This window comes from Amblyomma maculatum, chromosome 4 (genome assembly GCF_055883805.1).
Source record: "Amblyomma maculatum isolate TAMU_Amacu chromosome 4, ASM5588380v1, whole genome shotgun sequence".
Lineage (NCBI taxonomy): Eukaryota > Metazoa > Arthropoda > Arachnida > Ixodida > Ixodidae > Amblyomma > Amblyomma maculatum.
Window position 1 is genome coordinate 162,835,860 of NC_139347.1, and position 25,554 is coordinate 162,861,413.

Sequence of the window (25,554 nt, forward strand, 5' to 3'; positions counted from 1 at the left end):
TTCCCGATCAGCGTCTCTGAGATGCAGGTTTATCGTTTTCTTCGTCGAGCAAGATGCAGCGAGGCCCATCTCGTACGCTTCCAGCCACTCGCATACGTTACCATAATGTTCCAAGTTGTGACATGTAGGTTGTGCTAGTCACCTTTCGCTTATTTATATATATTTTTCTGCGACAACTTTAAATGCAGCGCTGACGATCGAGTTCAACGGTAATTCGCAGTTCGACGACCTTCGAGCATGCCTGCTGTTATCGCTCAATTCTTTTGTTGACGCAATCCAGCCCAATAAAGACTTCATTTAGGTACAACAGCAATCCCCTCATTTCCTGGTTTTGGCATTGTCTTGACCACGCGACATTACTAATAAAAGTGAGCTTCGATGCGAAAGGTGACCATAAAACTGTTGTTATTTCAGTTACGATCAGCGCCTATATTTCGCCAAGCTGCGAGGAGACTAACGGTCACTGGTTCTTCGGTGCCCACACCTGGCCCTGTGGGTAGCCCATAACAGAGTGCATTTGAACGCCCTGGTTGCACCAGTGCTTTTGCTTTTTGTTAATACGCGCAGTACAGTTTCTTCAGTACCTAATACTAGTTTCCTGCGGATGTATAGGTAAGACCGGTGGTATCTGCACAACGCGATAAGAAATAGATGGCGTTGGATATTAGCGAGCCATCGCCCACGTGAAACCACTGCGAGGTATTTCTTCCGCCATTTTATCTGCAATAATTGCGAGGGCTTTCTCAGAAAACAACTACGTAAAAAAATTCGGCAGAAACACTTTAGACTGGTTGCGCGCAAGAAAGCGAAAGCGTCACTCTTTGTGCGGTCGCAAGATTGCGGCAATTGCTTACAAAGTCGTGAAATTTCATTTTCAAAATGTGTTTTCCTCCATTGTAAAAAAATGTTTTGAAAACATAGTGCAAATGCACTGTGGAAGACAGATGTAGACAATACAGGCCATAATCTATATCTGCGTCGTCCTTGCCTATATTTGAGCTATGTGTTCAAACAATCGCTATCAACTAGCCCAAACTATTCATCTGTTTTTTGCTGGCAAAGTTAGACTTTGTAGCTATAAACCGAAGACGGTTAAAGAAATTTCATCGCATAGTAGCAAGGCAGAGTCAAAGTGCATTCGGTGTTTCATCTGAATATTTCACGCAATGCTTTATTGCACCGAGGCCTGTCATCAAGAATCACTGCGTAGGTGCAGCCACAGCACACCATGGTTTCATTCGACAATTATGGTTACACTAACGCATCTAATGCATCTCAAACACACGTTAACACGTTACGCGCTCTCCAACACGTTCATCAGGTGCACCTCAGCGTGTCCGCCTGGCGCGCAGTTGGCCTTTGTTAGACATAATTTCTGCCGAATTTACTATTTTATTTCAATTTTCTGGTCGTCTTACTAACCGCAAATAATATCGGTACCGTCATATGTGAGAATGCCAACTACAACATCAACGGCGGATGAACTTTCACGTATTGAGGCCATAAATGCTTACAAATAATATCCTGCAGAATGAAAGCCGACGCCTCAGTGCGCTCTCATGCACGACTCAGCGCGAACAAGTGCCCGATTATATACTCTCTGCTTACGCCCTTGAAAACATCATCAATACGCGCAAATTAGTGGTTTCAAATTTTGCGTTTTTGAAAAGACCTGCTGTGGGAGCGAAAGAGGCCAATCGTTTTTAGTGTCAATGTACTATTTCACTAAATCTAATCGGGCCCTCAGGATATGGTCCACAGATTCTGCTTTCTTCCTGAATAGTGATGATCGCAATAATATCAAATTGCAATACAATAATAACCAATGATCATTAGTGGGACAAAAGAATAAAAAAAAACTAAGCATAACATGAAAAATAAATAAAATAACATCTGCTGCCGACCATGGTGGTCTGCATAGGCACAACGCGCAATCGCTACGGCACGCGAGACCACACCAGGATGGCGAGTGAGACAGGCCATTCTACTGGTTCAGCAGAAAAAGCGTGCCATGTCCGGCGGGCTGAGTTGGAACGGGAGAGAATACTCCGTAAACGGGAACACGTTGCCTCATGAGTGTATATCCTAAGCGTACCCAAATCAAAACTTAGAGCAAGAAAAAAAGAAAACCAAATACCGACCAACAGTTAAACTGAATTAAACCGTACTGTCGTACGTCTAACTCCATTTAACCTTATGGCAAATTCGAATGGGAGGACAGGTGCACTCAAGAGCACTTCGAAAGTGCTCTCAGACAAGCAGGCACCCTCCAGTGGGAGTGCAGGAGTAGAATCACTGGCTTCCAATGGTAGAGGAGGAGGGCTTTTCATCCGCTAAGAGCAGCTGAGGCTACTCTCTCGTCTAAAGCGAGCGTAGAGGAAGTCACCTGGCGCGAAGCGTTATATCCGCGCCATATCTTTTTTTTTTCTTGGTTTGGCGGTGCTCAAAATGGCGGCTGCAAAGCGTCGGAACTCGGCGAGCAGAGAGCATTACTCAGGTGCTGTGGGCATGTTTGAGAGTCGCTGCTGGCGTCGAAAAGGCCAAAGGAGGCAGACAGCCGCGTTGTGAGAACAAAAGCATACAAAACAAGCAGTTCTTCAATAAGCGTTGGCCTCTCCTCGGGTTGAAACTGCCGCCACTGCGGGCAGGCGGAGAATGCTGGGGACAGAAGTGTGGTCACGTGATCGTGGCGCGGTGCTCTCGACACGCAGAGAGCGTTCCAGTGGGATGACAGTTAAACCTCGCTCGGCGTGCTCCTGTACTGCTCTGCAATGCTCCTCGCCTCTGCTCTCGTCCCCCCAACCGAATGCGCCATTTGTTGAAAAATTATTACCAACACAGACAACACAGAAGGATGGAAGCGACGCCAACTGGCTGAGCCACATCTCCGTCAGTGCCGGCGTAACCAGTGAGAGAGAGCCACAAGCAACGAGAGGATCACGAGCCAAAAAGAATTTCCCGGAGAACAGATGAGCACAAGATCTGTACCGCTGGCTCATCGCCCCCATGTGGTAATTTCCACAACAGATTCTCCGCGGCCGCCATGCCATTCAAACCGTTGCCTTCAAAGAAGAATGAGCGACGCAACCGATACGATCACATACTGCTCGCTTCGTCTCAGGCGAGTATGATTTCTAGAGGAAATCTCGCGATATTACAATGCAGCTGGGATGGCCGCTTCTCCAAGTAGGAAGACAATAATTACGCCTATTACTATTTTATAATATCTTGAACTGAAAAGCTGTCATTCATAAGGATATAACTTCCAAAACAGACATAGGTACTTGCGCGCAAAGACATTTCCTGAAAATACGTGAATGCGCCGGCAGAGTGAATATATTCATGCACAGCTTCTTTCCAAAGACAATACACGACTGGAATAGTTTGTCAGAGGGAGTTGTCACGAAGACCCCATCATGATCTCAGATTTGAAAAATGTCCTGTTTAAGCAAGTATGACCCTTGCTTTTATTTTTGCTCATGTTATCCTGTGTATCGTTATGTAGTCCATTTTGCTGTTATTTTAACTCTTGCGATGTAGCATATGATCATAGTGTAAGTGACACATGCAATTATCATAGTCCACACTTCTGTAATTACTTTTTTAGCATTGAACCGCGTGTCACTTTACATTGCCATCTGTGCTATCATTGTGCTTCATTGCATTCCCCCTGAACTAATGACGGCAGCGGTGTATTTACAATAAATAAATTAATATTATTATTATGAACCAATGCTTCTTCTGTCTCTGTTGCTAAGTGAGCTGATGGCGCAGAGGTTCAGCCCCCCGGTGCCAAAACTGAGATATGCGCGCCGCTGCCACGAGGACATTGCCATTCGCGCTACCGAGGAACAGCTAGGTAGTGCATCTAGGAGAATCGTTCATGCCCAGTTGCTTAACCAATTCGAGTAACCAATGGCTGTTCGCGCCACTGAAGCTAGAGGCCTGCGCTTGAACTTCATGTTAGGAAATATTGTAATCGTCCTCAGAATGTTTTTTTTCTTTGCTAACCGTTGTGTTACGCTGAACAACAGTGCACGAAGACTACAAAGCGCAATATTGATTCCTGACGCCGTAGTTTCGATACTTAAATGCGCAAATGTAGATTTCGCTAGAAACCTCGAATCAGGGGGCAGATTGTTAGTAGCTTCTAGCTCACCCGCTTGTTATTGGGCACGGCGACACGGCCCAGTTTCCACCCGGAAGAGCTGTCCCCTTTCTGTCGCCAGTGAGGAGTGTGTTTCCATGAAGGTTGGTCAGCGTCAATGTGCAGCACCTGGGTTCAGACGACATATATTAGGCATCCTGTAAGTTGCCCACTGCCTAAAGAAAAGCGTGCTGCTCAAGCATGGAAGGAAACATCAAATAGGAAATAAACGAAACTCCGTGCCGCTGACCCGGTACTCAAGACTCCCAATGCTGCCAGATTCTTGTGGCCAGCTTCACGGAAATGGCCACAGGTTGGCTCTACGACAATTTTAATTGTCGCTATTTATAGGTCAAGGCACACAGAAGGTGTGAATTGCGCAGCAGCTACGTACAAAGAGCTTTCCCTATGTATGAGACCAGTCAAGTAAAACCCTACAATATATCCGTGCTAGAAGAACCATGGTTACCTTAATAAACTGCACTGCAAAACTGCACTGGGACGTTAAACCCCGCAAACCGCAAACCACCACCAATGCAAATATATTTTGGGGTACTCCTAGAAAAAGAGCAAATTCTACTATTTCTCCTGTTCAGCACAGGTGTAGCACAGCTATGGTGACGCTTCTATTGCTTTAACTATCACGAGGGATCCTTTTAGGTCCGCCTTGCCCGTGTGGCTCTTTTATCAGCACTGCCGCTTGCTTTTCCTCACATTTGTCTATATAAATAGCTTGTTCTAAGAGCCTCTGTACTAGAAATGAAATTCAACAGGATAGTTAAGCGGGCGAGTCAGTGATACATCATTCAAAAAACAGCGCGAACAAACGGGGACAAAAGGAAGAAATCACAGGAACAACCGCTGTTCCTGTACTGCATGAGTGCAGTACAGGACTGCATGAGTGCAGTCCTGTACTGTACTGCAGTCTGGACTGTGTACTGCAGTCATGCGGTGCCCCCAATATGGCTTAAAATATCAAAATTGCTTCGAGAGGTGTAACTTGCGGCGGGTAAATGCCATAATGCAAAACCACGTAATGGTACAGCTTCGCGGTGCCACTTTCATTGCTTATACGAAGTCCGCGCGCTACCCCTAATCACCCTTTGTCAGTTGAAATGCTTAACGAGAGCATAACTTGAGTAAGGAGCATTTCCTTATTTCAATGTTAGTAACCCTAAGATTGTAATACTATAACAACAATGATGACATTGACATTTCTTCATTCCTTTAAGTGTGGATCCTCAGTTAGCAGAAGCACCTTCGTTCTGAATAAAGCGTTTCCGTATTTTATAAATTTCTTCATTTGAAACTTTAGGGCGGACGGAAAAGGATGCATCATTACCGACAAGACCAAGATAAATTTGTCAAACAAACCTGATGTATGAATTGTTAAAGCAGTGTAGAGTGAGACGCAAATGCTTTTGGCATTTTGGTTACGTTCGTGAGTTAGACTTTCGTCTATTGGTTGGTTAAATTCGCAAAAAATGTTTAAACGAGTTTTTCTTTCATGCTCTTCAGTAGTGCCCATCTATAAACATTTTGCGCAGGAGCAGAATGACCATAGGAGTAGAGCCGTTTTCCCCGATGTTTACTTATGAATCATAATCACCAGAAGCTGCTGAATTATACCTATTGCATGGCGAAGTCCTCTCCATATTTCTCCACGTAATCTGGTCCTCTGCTAGGTGCATCGACCTGACACCTGCCAAATTCTTAATCTCATACACCCGCTTAATTTTCTACAGCCCATTGCTACGTTCTCGTACCCAGGGAATCCCCGTTATTGTATATTTTCCGGTCGACTTACCTCCAGCTGTGTAGCATTGTCGCCGAATATGATATACCAGAATTCAGCGCATTGTGTTATCGTACTGTGCATGGGTAGAAGCTCCCCTACAAGTTCCGCCTTATCTCCCGTCCTCCGCTGGTAGTTGTTCAAGAAAAGGTAGGATCCTAAAAAAAGTAGAGAAGAAAAATGTACATTAATAGTTGGGGCATCTAAATATGAGTTCGTTGTACTACGTGGTGGCACCTTTCCCACTTGCTACCAGTAAAGATCTTCCAGAGTTTACCATCTTTTCGGTCTTAGTGAATAAGTGTTCGTGCCTACAATAAAAGCGAGAATGCTCTCAGCACAAAAAAAAAGGATGAAAAAAACCAAGACGAAAATCGAAATGAAAAGATAAGCACTGTATTGTCTACAACTATATTATTTTGGTGAACTGGTTGAGCAAATAATTGACTGCTCGTAATGTAAGCATGAGAAGTTTAATTCTTATCACTATATCTGCTCCATCCGTCGCTTTGCTTGCGTTCAATTCTTTTCTTTATCTCTCCTCCATGCGTCGTCTTCATTGCTTTTCGTCTGCGTGGAGGCCATTTCCTTATGCGTAGGGCGAATGCATCTGATTTACCAGACTGTGCCGTTTTGCGCTTCTAGATAGAATTGAACACGCTTAAAACTACCCCTCCCTGATTAAGAACGAGAACAGGAATACTGTTAAGTGCGCAACTGTATCGCCCGGGCCGATCGGGGGCCGAACGAAAGTTTAAAAAGACTGCCATACGGGTGTGTATATTCGTTTGCGTTGGTGTTTGTGCGTGCGAACGTAGAGACCATGGCAGACGGTACTCCCTTTGAAGGGTTTAAACTTGTGAAGAAGTCTGCGGGCTATGGCCGCACAGACGGCCAGTGGAAGCGAGGTTAGAGACAAAGCTTCACTCCCGAAAAGACCCGATCCCTCCCTCAACCATTCAGCCAGGCCATCGAGTGAGTTTTAGGAAGTAGACGGACGTTTGCGGCAAATGCTATGACGGCGAAGGCAGAAAGATGGCTGGAGAGGAGGAATCGAGGCTCCGAGGAGTCCGAGAGACGCGGCGAGAGGAAATTGTATTCGGAGGCCCAGAAGAGAAGCCGTACACGGACACAGAACAAGTTGTGCCGTAATTTGTGTATAGCTGGAAACAAATTCTGTATACTGTAATTAGAGTGGTCCAGCTTAATCGCGAAACAAGTGCAATTTCAATAGAAGGAAAACAAGAATATTTGCAAATTCAACTGATGCCATCAACATCTCTGTCAGGTCTACCAAATTACGGTTCACGTAGAATGAAAAAAAAAATCGCCCATGATTACGTTACTCCGTAATGCGAAATTTGAGTGCAGCTCATCAGCTGTTTCACCTTTTCGATAGATGGAGGCAAAGATTTCGAGCAAGACACGTATGTACAATTACAGAACTTTTTTTTTTATTTTTCATACGTATTCCTTCAAGAAGCATTCCAAAAACAGTTCTTGGCTGTCATGAAAGAAGTTTTGTGGTCGGAGAAATGAAGAGAGCAATTGATACACCGCCGAGCTGGCGCAGTCGTTATGGCGCTCGACGGCTGTTCCCAAGGATGACGGATCGAATCCCTACCTCGGCAGCAGCTTTTCGATGGAGGCGAAAAGCAAGGCGCCCGTGTGCTGTGCCATGTGGGTGCACGTTAAAGAACCCCAGGTGGTCGAAATTTCCGGAGTCCTCCACTACGGCGTCTCTCATAGCTTGAGTCGCTTTGGAGCGTTAAGCCCCACAAAACCAAACCAAGAGAGCAATTGAGTTATCGGAAGTTTGCGGGAGGCAGCGCGTGGGCCCAAATAACGTTGCACGAACAGATAGCAGTGACTGACTGATGCCGCTGACGCCGCTAGCCAGTAAAACGAGTGAGAACTGGATGCACGCACAGTGATCAGCTGATAGCGAGCCGGCGTTTCGTCAAGCGGAGAGCACCCTCGCCGCCACGCAGGAAGAAGAGGGGGACACCTTCCTCCTCTTTCTGCATGGCGGCGACGGTGTTCTACGAAATCAGCCCCGCCTGGGTGGTGCAGTGGTAAGACGCCCGACTACTGTGCCGGAGCACCCGGGTTCGAACCCGACCTCGGCAGCTGCGTTTCGATGGAGGCGAAGCGAAGAGGCGTCCGAGAGGTGTGCGATGTCAGCGCACGTTGAAGATCCCCAGGTGCTCGAAATTACTCCGTAGCCCTCCACTGCGGCTCCTCTTTCTCTCTTTCCACTTTCTCTCTCACCTTCCTCCCTTCCCTTGCGGCGCGGGTGAGGCGTCCACAGAAAACAAGTGAGACAGATACCGCGTCTTTCCCTTCCTATAAATCAATCAGTCAATCTACGCAATCACATTTTCTTGACTCGCTAGCGGCGTCAGCGGCATCAGTCAGTCGCTGCTAGCGCTGTCACCGGCGAACCCCCTTCCCCCTTCCTTCCCTCGTGTTATCTGGTTGCTGCGCGCGCTCCTGCTCCCATCGTTCGCCGCTGAGTGTACCCCCTCCCCCTCTTCCTGCGAGGCTCTGGTTGTCGAAGCGCCGGCTCAGCCCCGCCGGGGTGGTGCAGTAGTAAGACGCCCGACTACTGTGGCGCAGTTCCCGGGTTCGAACCCGACCACGGCGGCTGCGTTTCGATGGAGGCGAAATGAAGCGGCATCCGTGTGCTGTGCGATGTCAGCGCACGTTAAAGATCCCCAGGTGGTCGAAATTACTCCGTAGCCCTCCACTACGGCTCCCCTTTCTCTCTATCCACTTTCACTCCCACCTTCATCTCTTCCCTTACGGCGCGGTTCAGGTGTCAACAGAGCAAGTGTGAGAGATACTGCGCCTTTCCCTTCCTGTGAACCAAGCGCCGCCTCGGCCCCGCCGGGGTGGTGCAGTGGTAAGACGCCCGACTACTGTGCCGGAGTACACGGGTTCGAACCCGACCTCGGCGGATGCGTTTTGATGGAGGCGAAACGAAGAGGCGTCCGTGTGCTGTGCGATGTCAGCGCACGTTAAAGATCCCCAGGTGGTCGAAATTACTCCGTAGCCCTCCACTACGGCTCCCTTTTCTCTCTTTCCACTCTCTCTCCCACCTTTCTCCCTTCCCTTACGGCGCGGTTGAGGTGTCCACAGGAAACAAGTGAGGCAGTTACCGTGCCTTTCCCTTCCTATAAATGAAATGAAATGAATCAGTAGAAGAGCCGGCTCGCTCCGCCGGGGTGGTGCAGTGGTAAGATGCCCGACTACTCTGCCGGAGTACTCAGCTTCGAACCCGACCTCGGCGGCTGCGTTTTGATAGAGGCGAAACGAAGAGGCGTCCGCGTGTTCGTTAAAGATCCCCAGGTGGTAGAAATTACTCCGTAGCCCTCCACTACGGCTCCCTTCCCCTACGGTGCGGTTGCGGTGTCCACAGAAAACAAGTGAGACAGTTACTGCGCCTTTCCCTTCCTATAAATAAATCAGTACGAAGCGCCGGCTAGAACTGGGGGGATGAAAGGAGGGCGGAGCTGGTTACGAGGCCCCCCAAAGCGGCCTCTAAAATAAAAAAGCAGCAGCGCCATTCGGTCATAGCGGACCAGGAGCCGCCATAAACCTCACCGATGTAGCCAAAAAAAGTACTTCCTACCAACGCGCTGACAAGAAAAGCGTCTCTTCCCAGCTCTCGTGAGGCATCCCAAAGCACCCCCCCCCCCGTGCCTACTCCCAAATATCAATAAAAACAATTGGCTGTGATTTAGCTTCGGTTAAACCTAGCGTGAAGCAATAACTGAAGCAGAAGCTGCGGCGGATATCTGTGCAGTTCGTAACGTCGGTGGCTAAGCGTCTTTCTCTCCCTCTTCCATTTCCTTCTTCTCTAGTTTCTCTTCTGTCTGCGCGATGTCAGGTGGTGGTGCAGTGGTAAGACGCCCGACTACTGTGCCGGAGTACCAGGGTTCGAACCCGACCTCGGCGGCTGCGTTTCGATGGAGGCGAAACGAAGAGGCGTCGTGTGCTGTGCGATGTCAGCGCACGTTAAAGAGCCCCAGGTAGTCGAAATTACTCCGTAGCCCTTCACTACGGCTCCTCTTTCTCTCTTTCCACTTACACTCCCACCTTACTCTCTTCCCTTACAGCGTGGTTGAGGTGTCCACAGAAAACAAGTGAGGCAGTTACCGCGCCTTTCCCTTCCTATAAATCAATCAATCAGAGATGTCAGGTGGTCGAAATTACTCCGTAGCCCTCCACTAGGCTACTCTTTCTCTCTTTCCCCTTTCACTCCCATCTTCCTCCCTTCCCTTACGCCGCGGTTGTGGTGTGCACAGAAAACAAGTGAGACAGTTACCGCGCCTTTCCCTTCCTATAAATAAATCAATAAATAAATCTCTTCTGTCTGCACGAGGCAGCGGAGGTGGTTCAGCTACAGAGCCAGTAGCAGGCCCGTGCCTTTTCATTTCCTTCTTCTTACAGCCACAACAACCCTTCACCACCGCGCCTCACCTCCCCTTCGCTCCATTGCGCATGCGCAGCTGGCGGACAGTCGGTGTCGACATGGCCACCGCAGCCAACGTTGCCTCTGCCACGCTACCGCTCGAAGTTCCCGTCGAGGGCAGGTGTGACTCGTAGCGTCACGCACATGCGCAGCTGGCAGAGCGCCTGCACCGACAAGGCCGCCGCAGCCACGATTGCTACGATAACCGCACGAAGTGCCAGGAGAGGCGAGGCCCCATAAAAGCTGCGGCGGTTGCCATGACAATAGCTATGCTGTCCGCCTTCGACACGGCTGAGGCACAGCCACGCTGACGGCTTGAAACCTGGCGTAGGGAAGCTGTCGTTTCAAAACAACAGCATTGAAAATGAACTGAACCACCATTTAGGCGAGCGCCGACAGGCCACATGTCACATCTGCGCTTGCGTGCGAGCCAGCTGAGGGGAAGAAGTGTTACAAGCTCAAAACATAAGGAGTTTTGAAACCAAAACTACTACTTTTGTCGTCTGAGTTATCAAAGAGGTACGCTTGCTGGTCCACGCGATCAAGCCGGAGTCATTTCCCCAATCCGAATTACGCACTTTTGCACGGGTACCACGTTCTAGCGCCACGCAGACAGCAGGTGTCAGCAGTCCCTGGTCTATGGAGTCAGACTTTGTTCGTTACATTCGGAAAATTAAGACACCTATAAATGCATCAAGGCCTTCAAGGTTGAAATCGACACTTTTACTGCCTATAGGACCATTTAAAACATCGTAGGAAAACTATCGACCAGCCTTGTCCGTCTTAAACGGTCAGTAGATACGCATAGAGAGCCATATCACAAAAGACGAGGATGGTGGCCTATAACCAGTTAACGTTACCATTTCAATTGGGATCACTGCTATCTAGCAACTAAGTGGCTCATCTGCATCCAGAAACTCTTCCAGCAGCACGTGACAGCACTGGATGGATTTAAAAACTGCTTTATAATATCTGCTTTTATGACCCAGTCGTACACACTGTCTCTTCACAAACAAACGAACACCGTGTTTCTTTTTTTGCTGAATTTGGCTGTAATAAGGCCGCATTAGATCTACCTAAGCGACCATCGGTTATCCTTCCTTCGCACTACATGTCCGGCTCATGTCCATTTCTTCTTCTTGATTTCCACAAGAATGTCAGTAACTTGAGTTATTTCTCTGACCCACTGTGCACGCTTCCAATCTCATGTTATCCCTACCATATTTTGTTCCATAGCCCTCGCGTTGTCCTCAACTTAAGTAGGACCCTCTTGGTTAGTCTCCACGTTTGAGCCCCATAGGTGAGTACAGGCAAGATGCAACTGTTGTATACTTTCCTCTTGAGCGATACCGGTAAGCTACTAGCCATAATTTGCGAGTGGTCGCCAAATGCGCTCCATCCGAATCTTGTTCTTCTTGTTATTTCCTTTTCATTTTCCAATGGAACAAAAGCGTAGCAGGGGGCGGAAGAAAGTTAGGTGGGTGGATGAGGTTACGATTTTCGCAGGGGTCAAGCGGATGCAGCTAGCACATACCCGGTTAATTGGAGAAATATTGAAGAGGCCTTCGCCCTGCAGTGGGTATTGTCAGGGTGATGATGATGATGATATCTACCTAAAAGCACCTTTCCGATGCAATGAATGCAATTCACGTTAACAGGACGCTTTGTTTTAGGCGAGCTAGCACATGAGATGTAATTAGCTGCTGAAATATTCTGCTTTTCATCACTGTTTTTGAATCCCTGTTCATTTCCTTTTTCAACACATCGGACCAAATAATTAAGATGATACATCGCTAATGCAAGAGTCAATTCTCGGCGTCAGCTATGTGATACATGTAGAAATACCTACTGTGTTGTAACTCTGCATGTTAGAAACATCAACCGCAAAGAATGCATTGTTTCATGTGATCTTATCAGTACATTCAAGGGCGCTCTAAGCCGCATGCTAATGAAACCTGAACGAGTCACAATACTCACTAAGGTTAGTTCTTTTCACCAATTATACCAAAAAAAAGACAGAGCTTCTTGCGCCTCGCCCTGCCGTGGTTGTGCTGTGGTTAATATGTCGGACTACTGTGACGGAGTACTCGGGTTCGATCCCAACAAGAGGCGGCTGCATTTCGATGGATGCGAAACGAAGAGATGTCCGTGTGCCGTGCGATGTCAGCAGACGTTAAAAATTCCCAGGTGGTCTAAATTACTCCGCAGTAAGGCTCCTTTATCTTTTAAAGGTAGCGACAGGTCTTGATCCAACCGCCCCTCCCTCCGATATACCGGTTGGCTGCAATTGACCTCGTCGCCGCCAAGCTCCGCCCAAAGGGTCCAGCGGTGCTCGCTGCGCCGCTGAAATGCACGGCGGTCCGCGCTTGCCAGCGTAATATTGGCCCATTTGCTAAGCAAAAAGTACCTCACATGCCTCTATTGCATTTTTAGGAGTGTATATGCAGTACTTAATGTTTAAGCGGACGCAACAATTACATCTCTGAACTCAAATCTTGAAGCTTGCGCGTGACATGCGGCTGCGCCGGGCTGCCGTGCTTTCAGCTGCCGGAACCGTGCGGAAGACGCAAAAAAAATCATTTTTCATTCTTCGCGGTGACGATAATAGCAACCGAAGGAATCTATAGCCTCATGAGATCGGGCGTAAGGATTTCATGGCCACGATAAACACCCGACTATGTGAAGGGATTTCTGTCTGCTTAGAAAGCCGTTCGCTTGCCTCGGATGGTCTTTGTTTGGACATATGCCATTTCTTCAGCAAAATATCAAGACCGCTATGACTATGTCGCTATTACTTGTACTGTGGATGCCTAGTGCAAAGTCACTGCCGTTTCGCGCGCCCTTACTTTCCCCGAACAGATCAGGACTGCAATATAGCGCGTGAAATCAATGGTGTCAAAATGCTCAAAATGAAAAGGCAATGCTTGATAATTTTTATTGAGAAAATTTTGTCCGTACAATTTATCAGTTAGTTCATATAAATAAAAAATGAAACATTGAAAAAAGAGGAGGGTGCGAATGTGTCAAAGTGATCGAAACGGAAAGTCAATATTTCCCAATACTAAATATCGGTGTATAACATTAAAAAATAAAAACAGTAATTTGTACCATAAAAAGTGCAAAAACAACCGTGTGTGTGAAACGCTATTGAGCCATTGTTTTAACGAAAGTGTCTCGCAGCGTTGCATCGAATGCAAACAAGTTCCGCTGAACGCGTACAGGGACTCGTCAAGTTTCAAGAGGCGGCATACAAGTTTACTGGTGATATTATTGCCCGGCAGGCTGTAAGGAAGCCAATATAAAGCAAATAAATAATAGAAAAGTCAGAAAACGTTATCCGTGAGCTTTGTATCACATCATACCCGATTTGTTTTTTGTTTTTATTTGTTGAAAGATATACATGCGTTGTCAATGCAGAGCCGCAGAGAAACTGACGTTTTCTCCAAAATAAAGCTGTACGAATACTGTGAACGAAATAAACTCGAGCCAAAGAAAAAGTGTGTAAAACGGAGTATACCCGAGCGGTTACAAGCGCAGTGACACCCTTATTTCATCAGAGCTCTGTGCGCAACGAAGTTCTCAAATGTTGCGGAAAACTCGCAATCTACTTGCTTCTTTAGTAAGGAAACGAGCCCAGTAAGTTTACTGAAATATCGTTTCTACTTCAAGTTCGCTACTAATTTCAAAGCTTAATTAATGAACAGTTTCCTAACCGCTGTACTGAGGCGAATGGTTCAGAAGAATGAGCTGGCTCGTTTAACGCACGCGTTTTTTTTTTAACGTTTATGCTGCGCACGCATATTTAAGTTATTATTCCTGTCTTTTGAGGTTGTCTGAGCAGCAGAGGACTCAAATCGGTTGAATTCACCGGTTTATGCGTGCACCGAGCGCGGCTTCATGAGTACGCGGTATACGCTGGAAAGATGATTTTGGTTTTTGGTTTGTGTGGTGTGTCTCAAAGCGGCTCAGGCTATGAGAGACGCCGTAGTGGAGGGCTACGGAAATTTCGACCCCCTGGAGTTCTTTAACGTGCACTGACATCGCACAGCACACGGGCGCCTTGCTTTTCGCCTCCACCGAAAAGCGACCGCCAAGGCCGGGAGTGCCACGCGTCATCTGTTAGCGCTGCCCCTGGACCCCTCGAGAGGGCGCTCGTGTAGTTGTCGCTACCTTTAAAAAATAGAGGAGTCTTACTCCGCAGCCCTCAACAACGACACCTCTTGTTTCTCTATTCATTTTCACTCCCACCTTCCTCCCTTCCTATAAGGCGCTGATCAGGTGGCCACCGGGGAAGTGTGACCGATACTACACCTGTCCCTTCCTGTAGACCAATTACTTATTATTCTTGCACCATAAAGTAATTTATGCATTGTTTAAAAGGCTATTTCACTGTGGGGATCGCTGATGTGTAAAAATATCTAGTCTTCTGTCTTCTTGAACAGCATTGTTGATTCTGTGGCAACGTCAGAGTTTCTTAGGATGCAGTCAAGCTAATATGGTCGTTAATGACCCAACCTTGGGTACGTATCTAGAAATCTTGAGTTGAGTTGAAAGTTCTTTAAAACAAGCAGGCTCATGGCCACGGATTGGGGTAGCGGGGAGGAAGCAGAATATTCAGTGTTTGAGCAGGTCGTCACTCAAATCACATTGCTCTGACCAGGCCACTAAGGGAGCCATACTTGACAAATATCATCTGTGTGTTAGCGTCAGTTTCTAGGAGGGAACGGTAGTTCAGGTGCTAGGGCTCGATCTCGGAGTGTCCAGTAGAAAATGCAGGGCAATCACAGAGTAAAGGAGGTATGCCGCCACGCGTTAGAGCTATGCAGTGGGGGCACGTAATCACTTCCTCTGTGTACAGACGCCAGCGGGCCATAATACGTGGAATGTAAGCCGCATGGGCGATGAGCTTATTTAAGAAGACTTCTTGACATCGGTTGAGATGAGTTTTATGCGTGAAAGCTTCTTTTTAAAGCAGTTCACTACCTTTCATACCAGGTATGTAAATGGCTTTAAGAGCGCTGGGTCGTGTTCCCGACTATTATGGTTTGGCATGTTTATTATATTTGGAGATGCTGATATCAACATGTTATTTCGCAGCATCTAATCCTGGCAAGTGTAATAAATTCATGACTTGAATGTTTTACCAGCGCTCGTATCGAAGTGCCAATTCTACCACAAAAATTATTAAGTTGCGCTTTTGAGGATACATAGTCTGAAACTGTTACCATTCCAAACAGCATGGCCGTCGGTTATACTGATTACTGTCGGGCAATTCTATGTTTAAAAAAAGGCGGAGGTTTAACTCTGTTAAACCCATTTAGGCTAAGTCGAAACGTGGACTGTGGTTAAGTGTGCTTAAGAGGGAAAATGGCGAAATTCACCTTACAGGACTCATTAAATGCGTCGTGATTGTGCTTGCCGATATTATCATCATCATCATCACTATCGCTATTATCATCATTATAAACCACTAAATTAAGCGTAATTAACATCGCTACCATCATCCTTATTATTATCACTAACTGCATAAATGTTGTCATCGCTATTATCATTCTTACGCTAGACAAGAAGAATTTTGATCTGTTTACCACGATGCTCGGCTGAATTAGTGGTTTGCGCTCTCAGATGCAGGTAGGAGGAATAGCGATTCGATTCAAGGTGGAGAAAGATTTTTTTCCCATAGCCCCACTTTGTCCTCTGGCTCCTAGAAGGTCAAATGTGAGCCATCGCTGACCTTGGGCTGTGGTGGAGCAGTGAAGCTTTGATTTAAAATTGCTCTCAAACCAAATATGTGTTTAAATTTGCGCTTGTCGGGTTTTAGGGTGTAGCGTATTTTTTCGACTGCAAGATTAGTATGTACTACGCAGAATCTGCATTTTAGTGTAATTTACGTTGTTTTTTTTCTTTCTTGTAATCGCACCTTGGTTGGCTCAGACATGGGCTGGTCACAATACCTTGTTTCACAAGTTAATTGGAGCAATACAGAAGAATGGACAATCTAGGATAATGAGGATGCTGCAAAGAGCATGATTATGTTCTAATCACATTATAATGTGCCGCGGTCTACAGGCACCTAACAATGCAGTAGCGCATGCGCGCCATACTCGACTGCACAGGTCGATATTACTGTACGCCATGTTGAAAAAGGAATGTGAGATTAAATATCGCCTCTTTCATTTCCTGTCATTTATGTCAAGCATTTGAGGCAATATACCGAGTGCATATATTTCACGGATAGATTTAGGAGACAAACTTGATAACTAATTAGTATGTAACTTACCTACTAAAATGCAGGACCCAGATCAATGCAGAATTTCTAACACTGCTTTACCATTCTCGATACTATACTCCACCATATATAAGTAAAGTATTATATATGATCGGATACTAGAGTGAGAGTATTAACTTTTGTTTGTGCAAGAAGTAAAAATCTATTAGTTCTCCTCCATGCCTCGAACGTGGTCAATCTAGAAGGGTGTTGAGGCATATCCGTCTATTTCAGGTGCTTAGCGTTGGACGCCTGGGTATGAGATGAGAGTAAGGGTATAACGTTTCTCATTTCTGGTTTTTCAGTCCCTAAGCCTGTGGTCGCGCTCTCACATAAGGTGTTGGAGGTTTGCAGCTCTCGCATAATGGGTTTATATCAGTGTCCCTATGCCGCCCAGTTCGAGTAAGTGTTCATCTGAAGGCGATTACTTGTATCTGCCACCATTTATAAGGGAAGGGCGCGCAGTTGCGCTCAGACGCTTTTCGTCCAGTCCTGGTGTACGATTTCTCCCCCGCTAAAAGCTGGTTAGCAACTCAGCTATTGAGTGAACGCAGCAGCGCGCCGCAGCGACACAGAAAATAATTTGTAATGCGTTTGAACTGCTTATTGTCGCCGCTGCATGGAGCCGCCGCGACAGCTGAAAACAAGTATTTGCATTGCGCCAGCGGCAGAAATCGCTAGCGTTCTTGCTTGTATATGCAACAGGCTCAATAATGCAATCCTGCCTCAATCCTTACGCTGGCGACTCACCCGGCATGTTTGTCCTAAAGCCGTTTCGTGAGCCACCTTGTTACATTGTCTCCGAGAAAAGCATGACCTGGTGCAAAAATGACTTGGACAGCCCGTTTATGAATGGTTGTTAAGAAACAGTAATTATGAACCAATTATTCTTATTCTGTTTAGGTGCGCCCTATGGCAAAATTACTCAAAATATGCTTGAGATGCTGATACTGTATTTTGCTTTTGTGCTGACCAATGCTATGCAATTGCAAGCTCTTCTGCTGTATGTGTGAGCACCGTTCTAATCGAGCCGCTCATGGTCGCTATAATCCCTGCATCGGCAACAGGGTCGGCCTTCTTCAGCTGTCTCGATATTCCGCTCAATCTGCATGGGCTCCAAATTGTAATGTCTCGGCAGCACTTTTTTTTTTGCTTTTGCATGCTACTCTCTCTTTACTTAATAATCTATGAGTGCATGCGCTCGTATACCGGCGGAACCTTGAGCTGCTATTAGATTTCTTGTTTTACGCTGGCTTCGGTTTCCGCCTCTCCTTTGAATGCAATGCATTTTGTAGGATATTTCTTTAATTTGGGTTGTTCATGATTATTGAGTATTGTGCTTTTAGGTGCGTCTTTATGATTCGTTTTAAAAAAGCTTAGAAAAACTGACCACAGCACCCACCTTTAAGCGTTTACACTTGCTAATGTGTTTGAAATTGTAGAATTTATTTGAATGATGGTGCCGGTCATGAATGGATGACTTTTTTTTTTAGGGTAAGGGTTGGGGTGTGAAAGGTGGTAAGCCAACATTGCTATAATAATATTGTGAGGTACGCCCTCAAACTAGAAAAATTCGCGTCATGTCGTGCAGCACGCGCATTGGCTGAGTCCTCAGAGCGTTCATGTCAATCAGATCCACTGCATCTTTTACTCCGAAAGAGTGCAGAATGCCATTAAAATATGTCTGAAGCTTGGCTTCGTGATTCCGAATAGCTGAGTCGTTCTACCTGCATATACATACGAGAAAAACGGGCCCACCGCGAGGGGTGCCGGTATTTCTATTCTTGTTAGGCTAAATTTTCTTCTATTTTGTCGCCCTTACATTGAATGTGTCCAGCATAGACTTCTCTTCGGAGGTAACTGAAGAACAATCGTTAGCAATGATAGGCCTTTTAAGGTGGCACTTGAATATCTACTAAAAGTTCTATAATTACCTAGAAAATTATTCAAATCACAATATTGTATTTACAGAACACTTCATGCCTCCCCATGTTGAACACCATGAAGGTTGGGACGCCCGATGCGTGTAGTTCACAAGTACTATTTGATATATCGTTGGTATATAATCTCATCTAGACTGCACATTCCTACTCGTGTAACTTGCTGCGAGTCTCCAATTCTAGGCCCCATCATATTGTTACGACGGGGGTAAGACGTCGGAGCGCTGAACAACAGGACGACAGGGCAGGGAGCTCAATTGGTCAACGGCAGCGTGTCCAGCACGAGAGCACGAGAGTCTTTTCCAACGTCTTTCTCCTTCGCTTGTTCTGTAAGCTTCATCTTCTTCAGGACTGCTACATTTTCCCTCTGGGCAGACGAAGCCCCCCGGGCGAGGTAGTTATTCGTTTCCACGAGAGTGACACGGCTTCATCCGGATGACATGGGCAACTTCGGTTGTGACTGAGCGACGACCACTGGCTGTCATACGTACTATTCGGTAGTTGGCTTCGCTAACGCGCTAGAGCACAACGTAAGGGCCAGCGTAACGCGCCAACATTTTCTGGGCTAAACCACGCTTTCGGAGAGGTCGCCAAAGCCACACTAAGTCTCGAGGGGTGGCATAGCCGCATGGTTATGCCGGCTGTCATACCGAGATTTTTAACGCTCTTGCGAAACGAGAGTTCGCAAACGAGCGAGACGGCGAGCTTCTTCGGCTCGAAAAAGAGTTTCCGCGATGCACGGTTCGTCATGGATGGAGTAAGGAAAAACTGTGTCTAGACAATACCGAGAAGGACGGGAATATAGAAGGAAGAACGGGCTGTAGCTAGTCGTCTCATGTGTTGCAGTGTTGAATGCAAACGTTATAAAGAGCGGTATAGTTTCCTAATTCTTGTAGTCGGTTGCGATGTACATAATAGCATGTTGACGAATGTGCGACTTGTGCGCTCCGTCAAGCCGTTGGTTTGAGGATAATATGGTGTGGAAGGCCGAACATGCGACGCACACAAACGAAGAAGCTATTCCACAACATTTGCCATAAACTGGTGACCTTGGTCACTGTTGATCACTCACGGACGTCCATTGCGGAGGATCCCCGAACGGAGCAAGAACAGTGACACGTGGTGAAAGGTGGCGGAAGGAAGAGCTGCCGTTTCGCAGTAGCGGGTGAGCTAGTCGGCCCAAACCACGATCCAACGATTTCCGTCGAATGACTTCGGGAAGGGACCCATAAGATCGATTCCGACTTTCTCAACTGCACCACGTGGTGGAATCACAGGATGCAGCAGGCCCTGTGGCGTAGACGTAGGACGTTTGTGTCGTTGGCATTCAGTGCAGCTCGCGACATAGCGCTCAGTCGTTTGGCGCATCTTTGGCCAATAAAACCGGTCGCGGGCACGGTGGAGCGTTCATGCAGAGCCCATGTGACCGGAAGTGGGGTCGTCGTGCATGGCATGCAGGATGCGCGAGTGGTAGCTCTCGGGAACCACAAGCAGAAAATTCGTGCCGGTACTTCAGTAAGCCTTATTGTACAGAAGTCCATCGCGGAGACAAAATGGGCTAGAAGCAGTGTAATCCCACGCCGCCGCAAGCAGTGGCTCGATGCTTATGTCGGTCTCTTGCGCAGTCCGCAGAGCCGAGGCGTCAGGAAACTCGGGCACGACGGAGGCGATATAGTGATTGAAATCAGCAGAGTCACATTCGGTCATAAGAAGGGGAAGCTGTGAAAGACAGTCTGCATCGGCGTGTTGGGGGCCACTCTTCTACGAAACAGTGAAGTAGTAGTCCTGCAGACGAAGGGCCCAGCGTGCCAGACGACCAGATGGATCACAAAGGTTGACGAGCCAACAAAGGGCATGGTTGTCCGTCACAACAGTGAAAGGCGTCCATATAGGTAGCACCGAAACCGCTGAACAGCGAAAACTACAGCGAAACACTCCTGCTCCGTAACAGTGTGTTTGCTGAGGGAACGGTTTGCATACGCAATTACATGCTCGCCGGTTGCCGAACGTTGCACAAGCATAGCGCCAACGCCAATACCACTTGCATCAGTGTGGACTTCAGTCGGAGCGGAGGCATTGAAGTGCCGTACGTGACGTAAGCAGAAACTTCAGCTGGCGGAAAGACGCGTCACAATCTGAAGTCATGTCGAAAGGGATGTCCTTTTGTAGAAGGGACGTCAGAGGGTAGGCGACGTCGGCAAACCTAGCGATAAATCGTCGAAAGTAAGAACACAGCCACAGAAACCTGCGGAGCTCCTTTTGAGTCTGGGGTCATTGGAATGCTGCAACTGCTGCAGTCTTCTGTGGATCTGGCTGAACTCCATCGCGATCGACGAGATGCCCGAGTACCATGCTTGACGTTCGCCAAAACGGCACTTTTTAGAATTGAGGACAAGGCCAGCCTTCTGCAGGCAGTCTAAAACAATAGCGAGTCACGTGTTATGTTCAGTAAAAGTCCGGCCAAAAATAACAACATCCTCTAAATAGCCCACGCAGATTTCCCACTTGAGTCCACGAAGTATTGCGTCCATAAACCTTTCAAATGTGGCACTTGTTCTGTAAGCTTCATCTTCATGAGGACTATTACAATACGTTCCGCAGACATAAAAAAATGCATTGCTGAAGTTTGGGAGAGCATTTGTGATTACAAAACTGATATTTTTTACCTGCGTAGTTCTTAGGCTAACTAGGAAGGTGCTCACCAAAATCGAAAACGGTGACGTTTTAGACAATTTACGTTTTAAGCTTCATCCGAAAGAATCTTTCTCTTCATTCTGCGCCACCACGGTGGTGCAGTGCGTAAGGCGCTCGACTTCTGTTGCCAAGGATGCGGGAAGATGCCGGCAAAAAGCAAGGTGACCTTGTGCTTTGCGATGTCAGTGCACGTTAAAGAACCTCAGGTGGTCCAAATTTCTGGCGCTCTCCCCTACGACATCTCTCATAGCCTAATTCGCTTTGGGACATTAACCCCACAAAGCAAACAAACGAAACCTTTGACGGCATATACATCATCACGTGACTGTAGCTGATTTCGGCCTCGCCTCTAAAGTCATGTCAATGTAATCCCTGCAAAATCATGCCTGCCTCTGTCTAAGCCTAAGCTTTATAAAAGCAAAACCAAGCAAAATAAAACCTTCGCTTCGCCTGACTAGGATTAACTGTGTTAAACCTCAGCCATATTTTGTTCTAACTGATGCAAGTTTTGATAATACGTCGCTCAGCGATGGCGCAAACAATATTTCAATTTCATCGGAAGATGATGTCGGACTACTTTTGCGACTGGATCAGAAAAAAAAGGTGGCCCTCAAAATATTCCCACAACACGCTTAGAAACATGTGCAGAAATTTGGGCTAGATTCCTGATTATAACATTTCAGTGAACTGTACAGTCGTGCGTTATGCTTCATGCTTGGAAAGTGTTTTGCGTTGTATATGTAATAAAGCAATCTATCAGAAATCAACAGTTGCCGCCCCATATTTCTCACTTCTATTCCTAGCAAATTGATCCAGCATTTTCTCCTTAAATATCTAGATATTTTTCAGAAACAAATAACAATTTAGCAAAGGGCAGCGTGGTTTCCGGTAATGCCGTTCTACAACTACGCAACTAATTCATACCGCACATAGCTAACAAAAACACAAAGCGATGGAGATTATCTAGGAATAATCTTTATGGTTTTTCAAAACGCTTGATATTGATCCTGGTATCAAGCTAACAACTCAAATGAAAGCAGCAAATATTCCTTTCCAAATAATTGCTCAGGTTATGTCATATTTAACAATACATGAAAATTTGCATATCAAAAATAAATAAAAATTGAAGTGCACTGCTCCGACTTCCTAGTGTTTACTCTGGTCTTCCACAGTGTTCGGACTTGGGAACTGTTTTATTATATATTTGCACCAACACTCAGTGTTTTGGAGCCAAGCATGCCAGCCAGGCAATTCGCTGATGACTGCATTAGTTTTCAAGCAATTAACTATGTATGCCACCAACTTGTCCTAAGGTTGAGGCTAATTACATCTTCTTGCAGAATGGTGAAAGAAGTCGAATATGTAAATTAGTTACGACATACCCGTCTACCCATGTGCTACCAAGTAGATAGCAGATTGAAATTTGCGTATGCTTTTGGGAGAACATAATCATTCAAATATAGATTAATGGCAATACCTGGGCGTGACCCTAACATCAGATTTTAAAGGATCATCCCATACCTCTAATGTCTGCTCCCCTGCAAGAAAAACTACTTGGCTCCTCAAAACATAAATTAGGGGATTGTTTGAGAACGCTTAGGTTTTGCTCACGCAAAACAGTTGTCCGACCTACTCTGGATATGCCAGAATATAATTGGGCCCACACACTGCGATCGACTGTAGAAAATAAGTGAGAATCAAAAGATTACCCGTTATATTTATATATAACCGATATCATCACCACCGTCATCATTTATTACACGCCTAAATGATATTTGTTTAGGGCGTTACATAAGGGGGAACTCCGGAAGTGACTCCCCAACAGCCATGTTACACCGCGGGCAGTGGCTGGAAGATGAAAGAGCGTTAGCTGCGCTTTTAACGCTCTCTCCGCTGGATCATGGAAACCTCCGCTGGATCATGGAAAAAGCAAGAGAGTTCCAGAAACCCATCTACATCTGCTTTATTGATTATGCGAAAGCGTTTGACTGCGTAGATCACAGCAGATTGTGGCAAGCTCTCCAAGAAATGGGAGTTCCAATTCACCTCATCTGTCTCCTCAGGAACCTGTATGAAGGACAAGAGGCCACAGTCAGAACTGGGCATGGTCTTACCGATTGGTTTCCGATTGAGAGAGGAGTGAGGCAAGGCTGCATACTGTCGCCCTGCCTATTTAACCTATATGCAGAGTGCATCATGAGGAAGGCCGGTCTGGACGAGTCTTCATATGGAGTGAAGATTGCTGGAAAACGTATCAACAACCTTAGATATGCGGATGATACCACTTTAATGGCAGAAAGTGAAGTGGAACTCAAGAGACTTCTGATGCGCGTACAAGAAGAGAGTGAGAAGTTTGGGCTTAAACTGAACATCAAAAAGACAAAGATCATGGCGTCTTGCCCTATCAAGTCCTGGAGCATCAATGGACAAGAAGTGGAAGCTGTGTCAGATTTTCTCTTATTGGGCTCCAAGATTACCTCGGAAGGAGACTGCAGCCACGAAATTAGGAGACGCCTGCTTCTGGGAAAGAGAGCAATGGTTAGCTTTGACCGCCTAGTAAAGAGCAGAGATATTAGTCTGCCAACCAAGATCCGTATAACTCGTGCTATGGTCTTTCCAGTTGTGATGTATGGATGCGAGAGTTGGACTGTGAAAAGGCTGACCGCCGAAGAATTGACGCATTTGAATTGTGGTGCTGGCGAAGACTCTTGAGAGTTCCTTGGACTGCCAGAAGATCAAATCAGTCGATATTGTTGACCATAAACCCTGACTGCTCATTGGAGGGTCAAATTCTAAAGTTAAAACTCAGCTACTTTGGTCATCTGATGAGAAGAGAGGAGTCGCTGGAGAAAGATTTGATGTTGGGAAAGGTTGACGGTCGCCTGAGAAGGGGTAGGCAGCGAACGCGATGGTTAGATGGCATCCTCGAGGCACTGCAGATGAAGTTATGTGATGTTAGGAAGATAGTGAGACACCGGAAAGCGTGGCGTGAAATGGTCCATAGGGTCACGAAGAGTCGGACACGACTGAACGACTGAACTGAAATGAACTGCATTTCCATAAAATTTGAATTAAACCAAATGGTTACTCTGAAAGCGACAGACCAAGACCTTCCGACGTAAACAGGGCTATAGCAAGAAGGTAATATTTTTCCGTACGAATTTGTACAGACCTTCATTTTTCCCCAAGACAATATCGGATTGAATTCCTGCCCATAAAAATCATCTCTTCATTATTCAATGCTGTAACAGCCTAGACGTCTGACTCTATTCTTTTAAACGATTATTTTTAACAGCGCCATTTTGTTGTCTTTTTTGCGTGGATGTGATTGCGACCTATTTTTCAACAGAACTTATTTCCTCTCTAACTTTGTTTACTTGTGTTTATCTATTTTCTCGTACGAATTTATTTTATCACAATATTGTTGCTGATTAGTAAAAAAACCTTTAGACCATTTAGACCGTTGCGGTCCGCAGTATTCTGTAAATAAATATGTAGAAATAAATACAGAGGATCCAATTTTGTGACGTTTCACTATTTGTAATGCCGTTGCCTTAAGCGGCAATTCATAGAGTTTAACGGTGCCCTGTGATCGCGTGAGCCACCTCATAATAAGGATATTAACCAGAGAGGCGCAGTACTGTCAATGTGAATAAGTTGGTCACATAATCATGCAGGCGTCTCGGTAGCACAAAGAGCAAACTAAATTACTGCTTTACCTGGAGTCATTGCTATATGCCTAGCAATATACCTCCTATTGATTTCAATCGCGCAAAGGTACTAGCGCTTGTCGGTAGGTAAATGAAATAACGTTATTTCCTACGTTATTAGCTCTGATCTCATGCACAAGCTCTTCAGAATCCGCCCTTAACAACAGGTCATTTCGAAGTAGTGCAAACGCTCACACAAAGCCAGACACTTTCAAGAAGCAGCGTTGGCAGAATGTGCCGCCTTGTTGGCTTCGCAAGCATCACGCTTGAAGAAAATCAAAAGGTTCTCTGGTCAAGCTCTCCACAGAGCCCCGCCTGCTCCTCTTTGCCTTTCTGCACTCATAAACCAGAGTAGAGCGGTAGCACTGGAATGCATGGCAGCAGCAATGCGAAGGAAGCGAAGGAGAGGCGATTAAGCAAAACGAATTGCTCGGTGCAAAATGAGCTGATCCACAGTTTGAATACAGTTGAGCCTTTAATTCCGATGCGATACTGTCGACATTCGTCGCTTTCTTTGGAGTGG

The 25,554-nt window shown here is 46.3% G+C and overlaps 1 protein-coding gene across 2 annotated transcripts in view; it reads right to left on the minus strand.

The window, feature by feature from the left end:
- The window catches only part of LOC146193389 (MAM and LDL-receptor class A domain-containing protein 1-like), a 301,641-nt gene that overhangs the window by 201,578 nt on the left and 74,509 nt on the right, over window positions 1-25,554 (minus strand). The window contains exons 10-11 of one of the 2 annotated variants that reach the window (XM_084602739.1): window positions 5,955-6,100; window positions 4,160-4,276 (exon numbers count right to left, since the gene is read on the minus strand). In XM_084602739.1, coding sequence (XP_084458865.1) covers window positions 4,160-4,276; window positions 5,955-6,100 — 263 coding nt within the window. Of the gene's footprint in view, window positions 1-4,159; window positions 4,277-5,954; window positions 6,101-25,554 lie in introns of those variants that run through there. The other variant, XM_084602738.1, reaches the window with a different exon arrangement.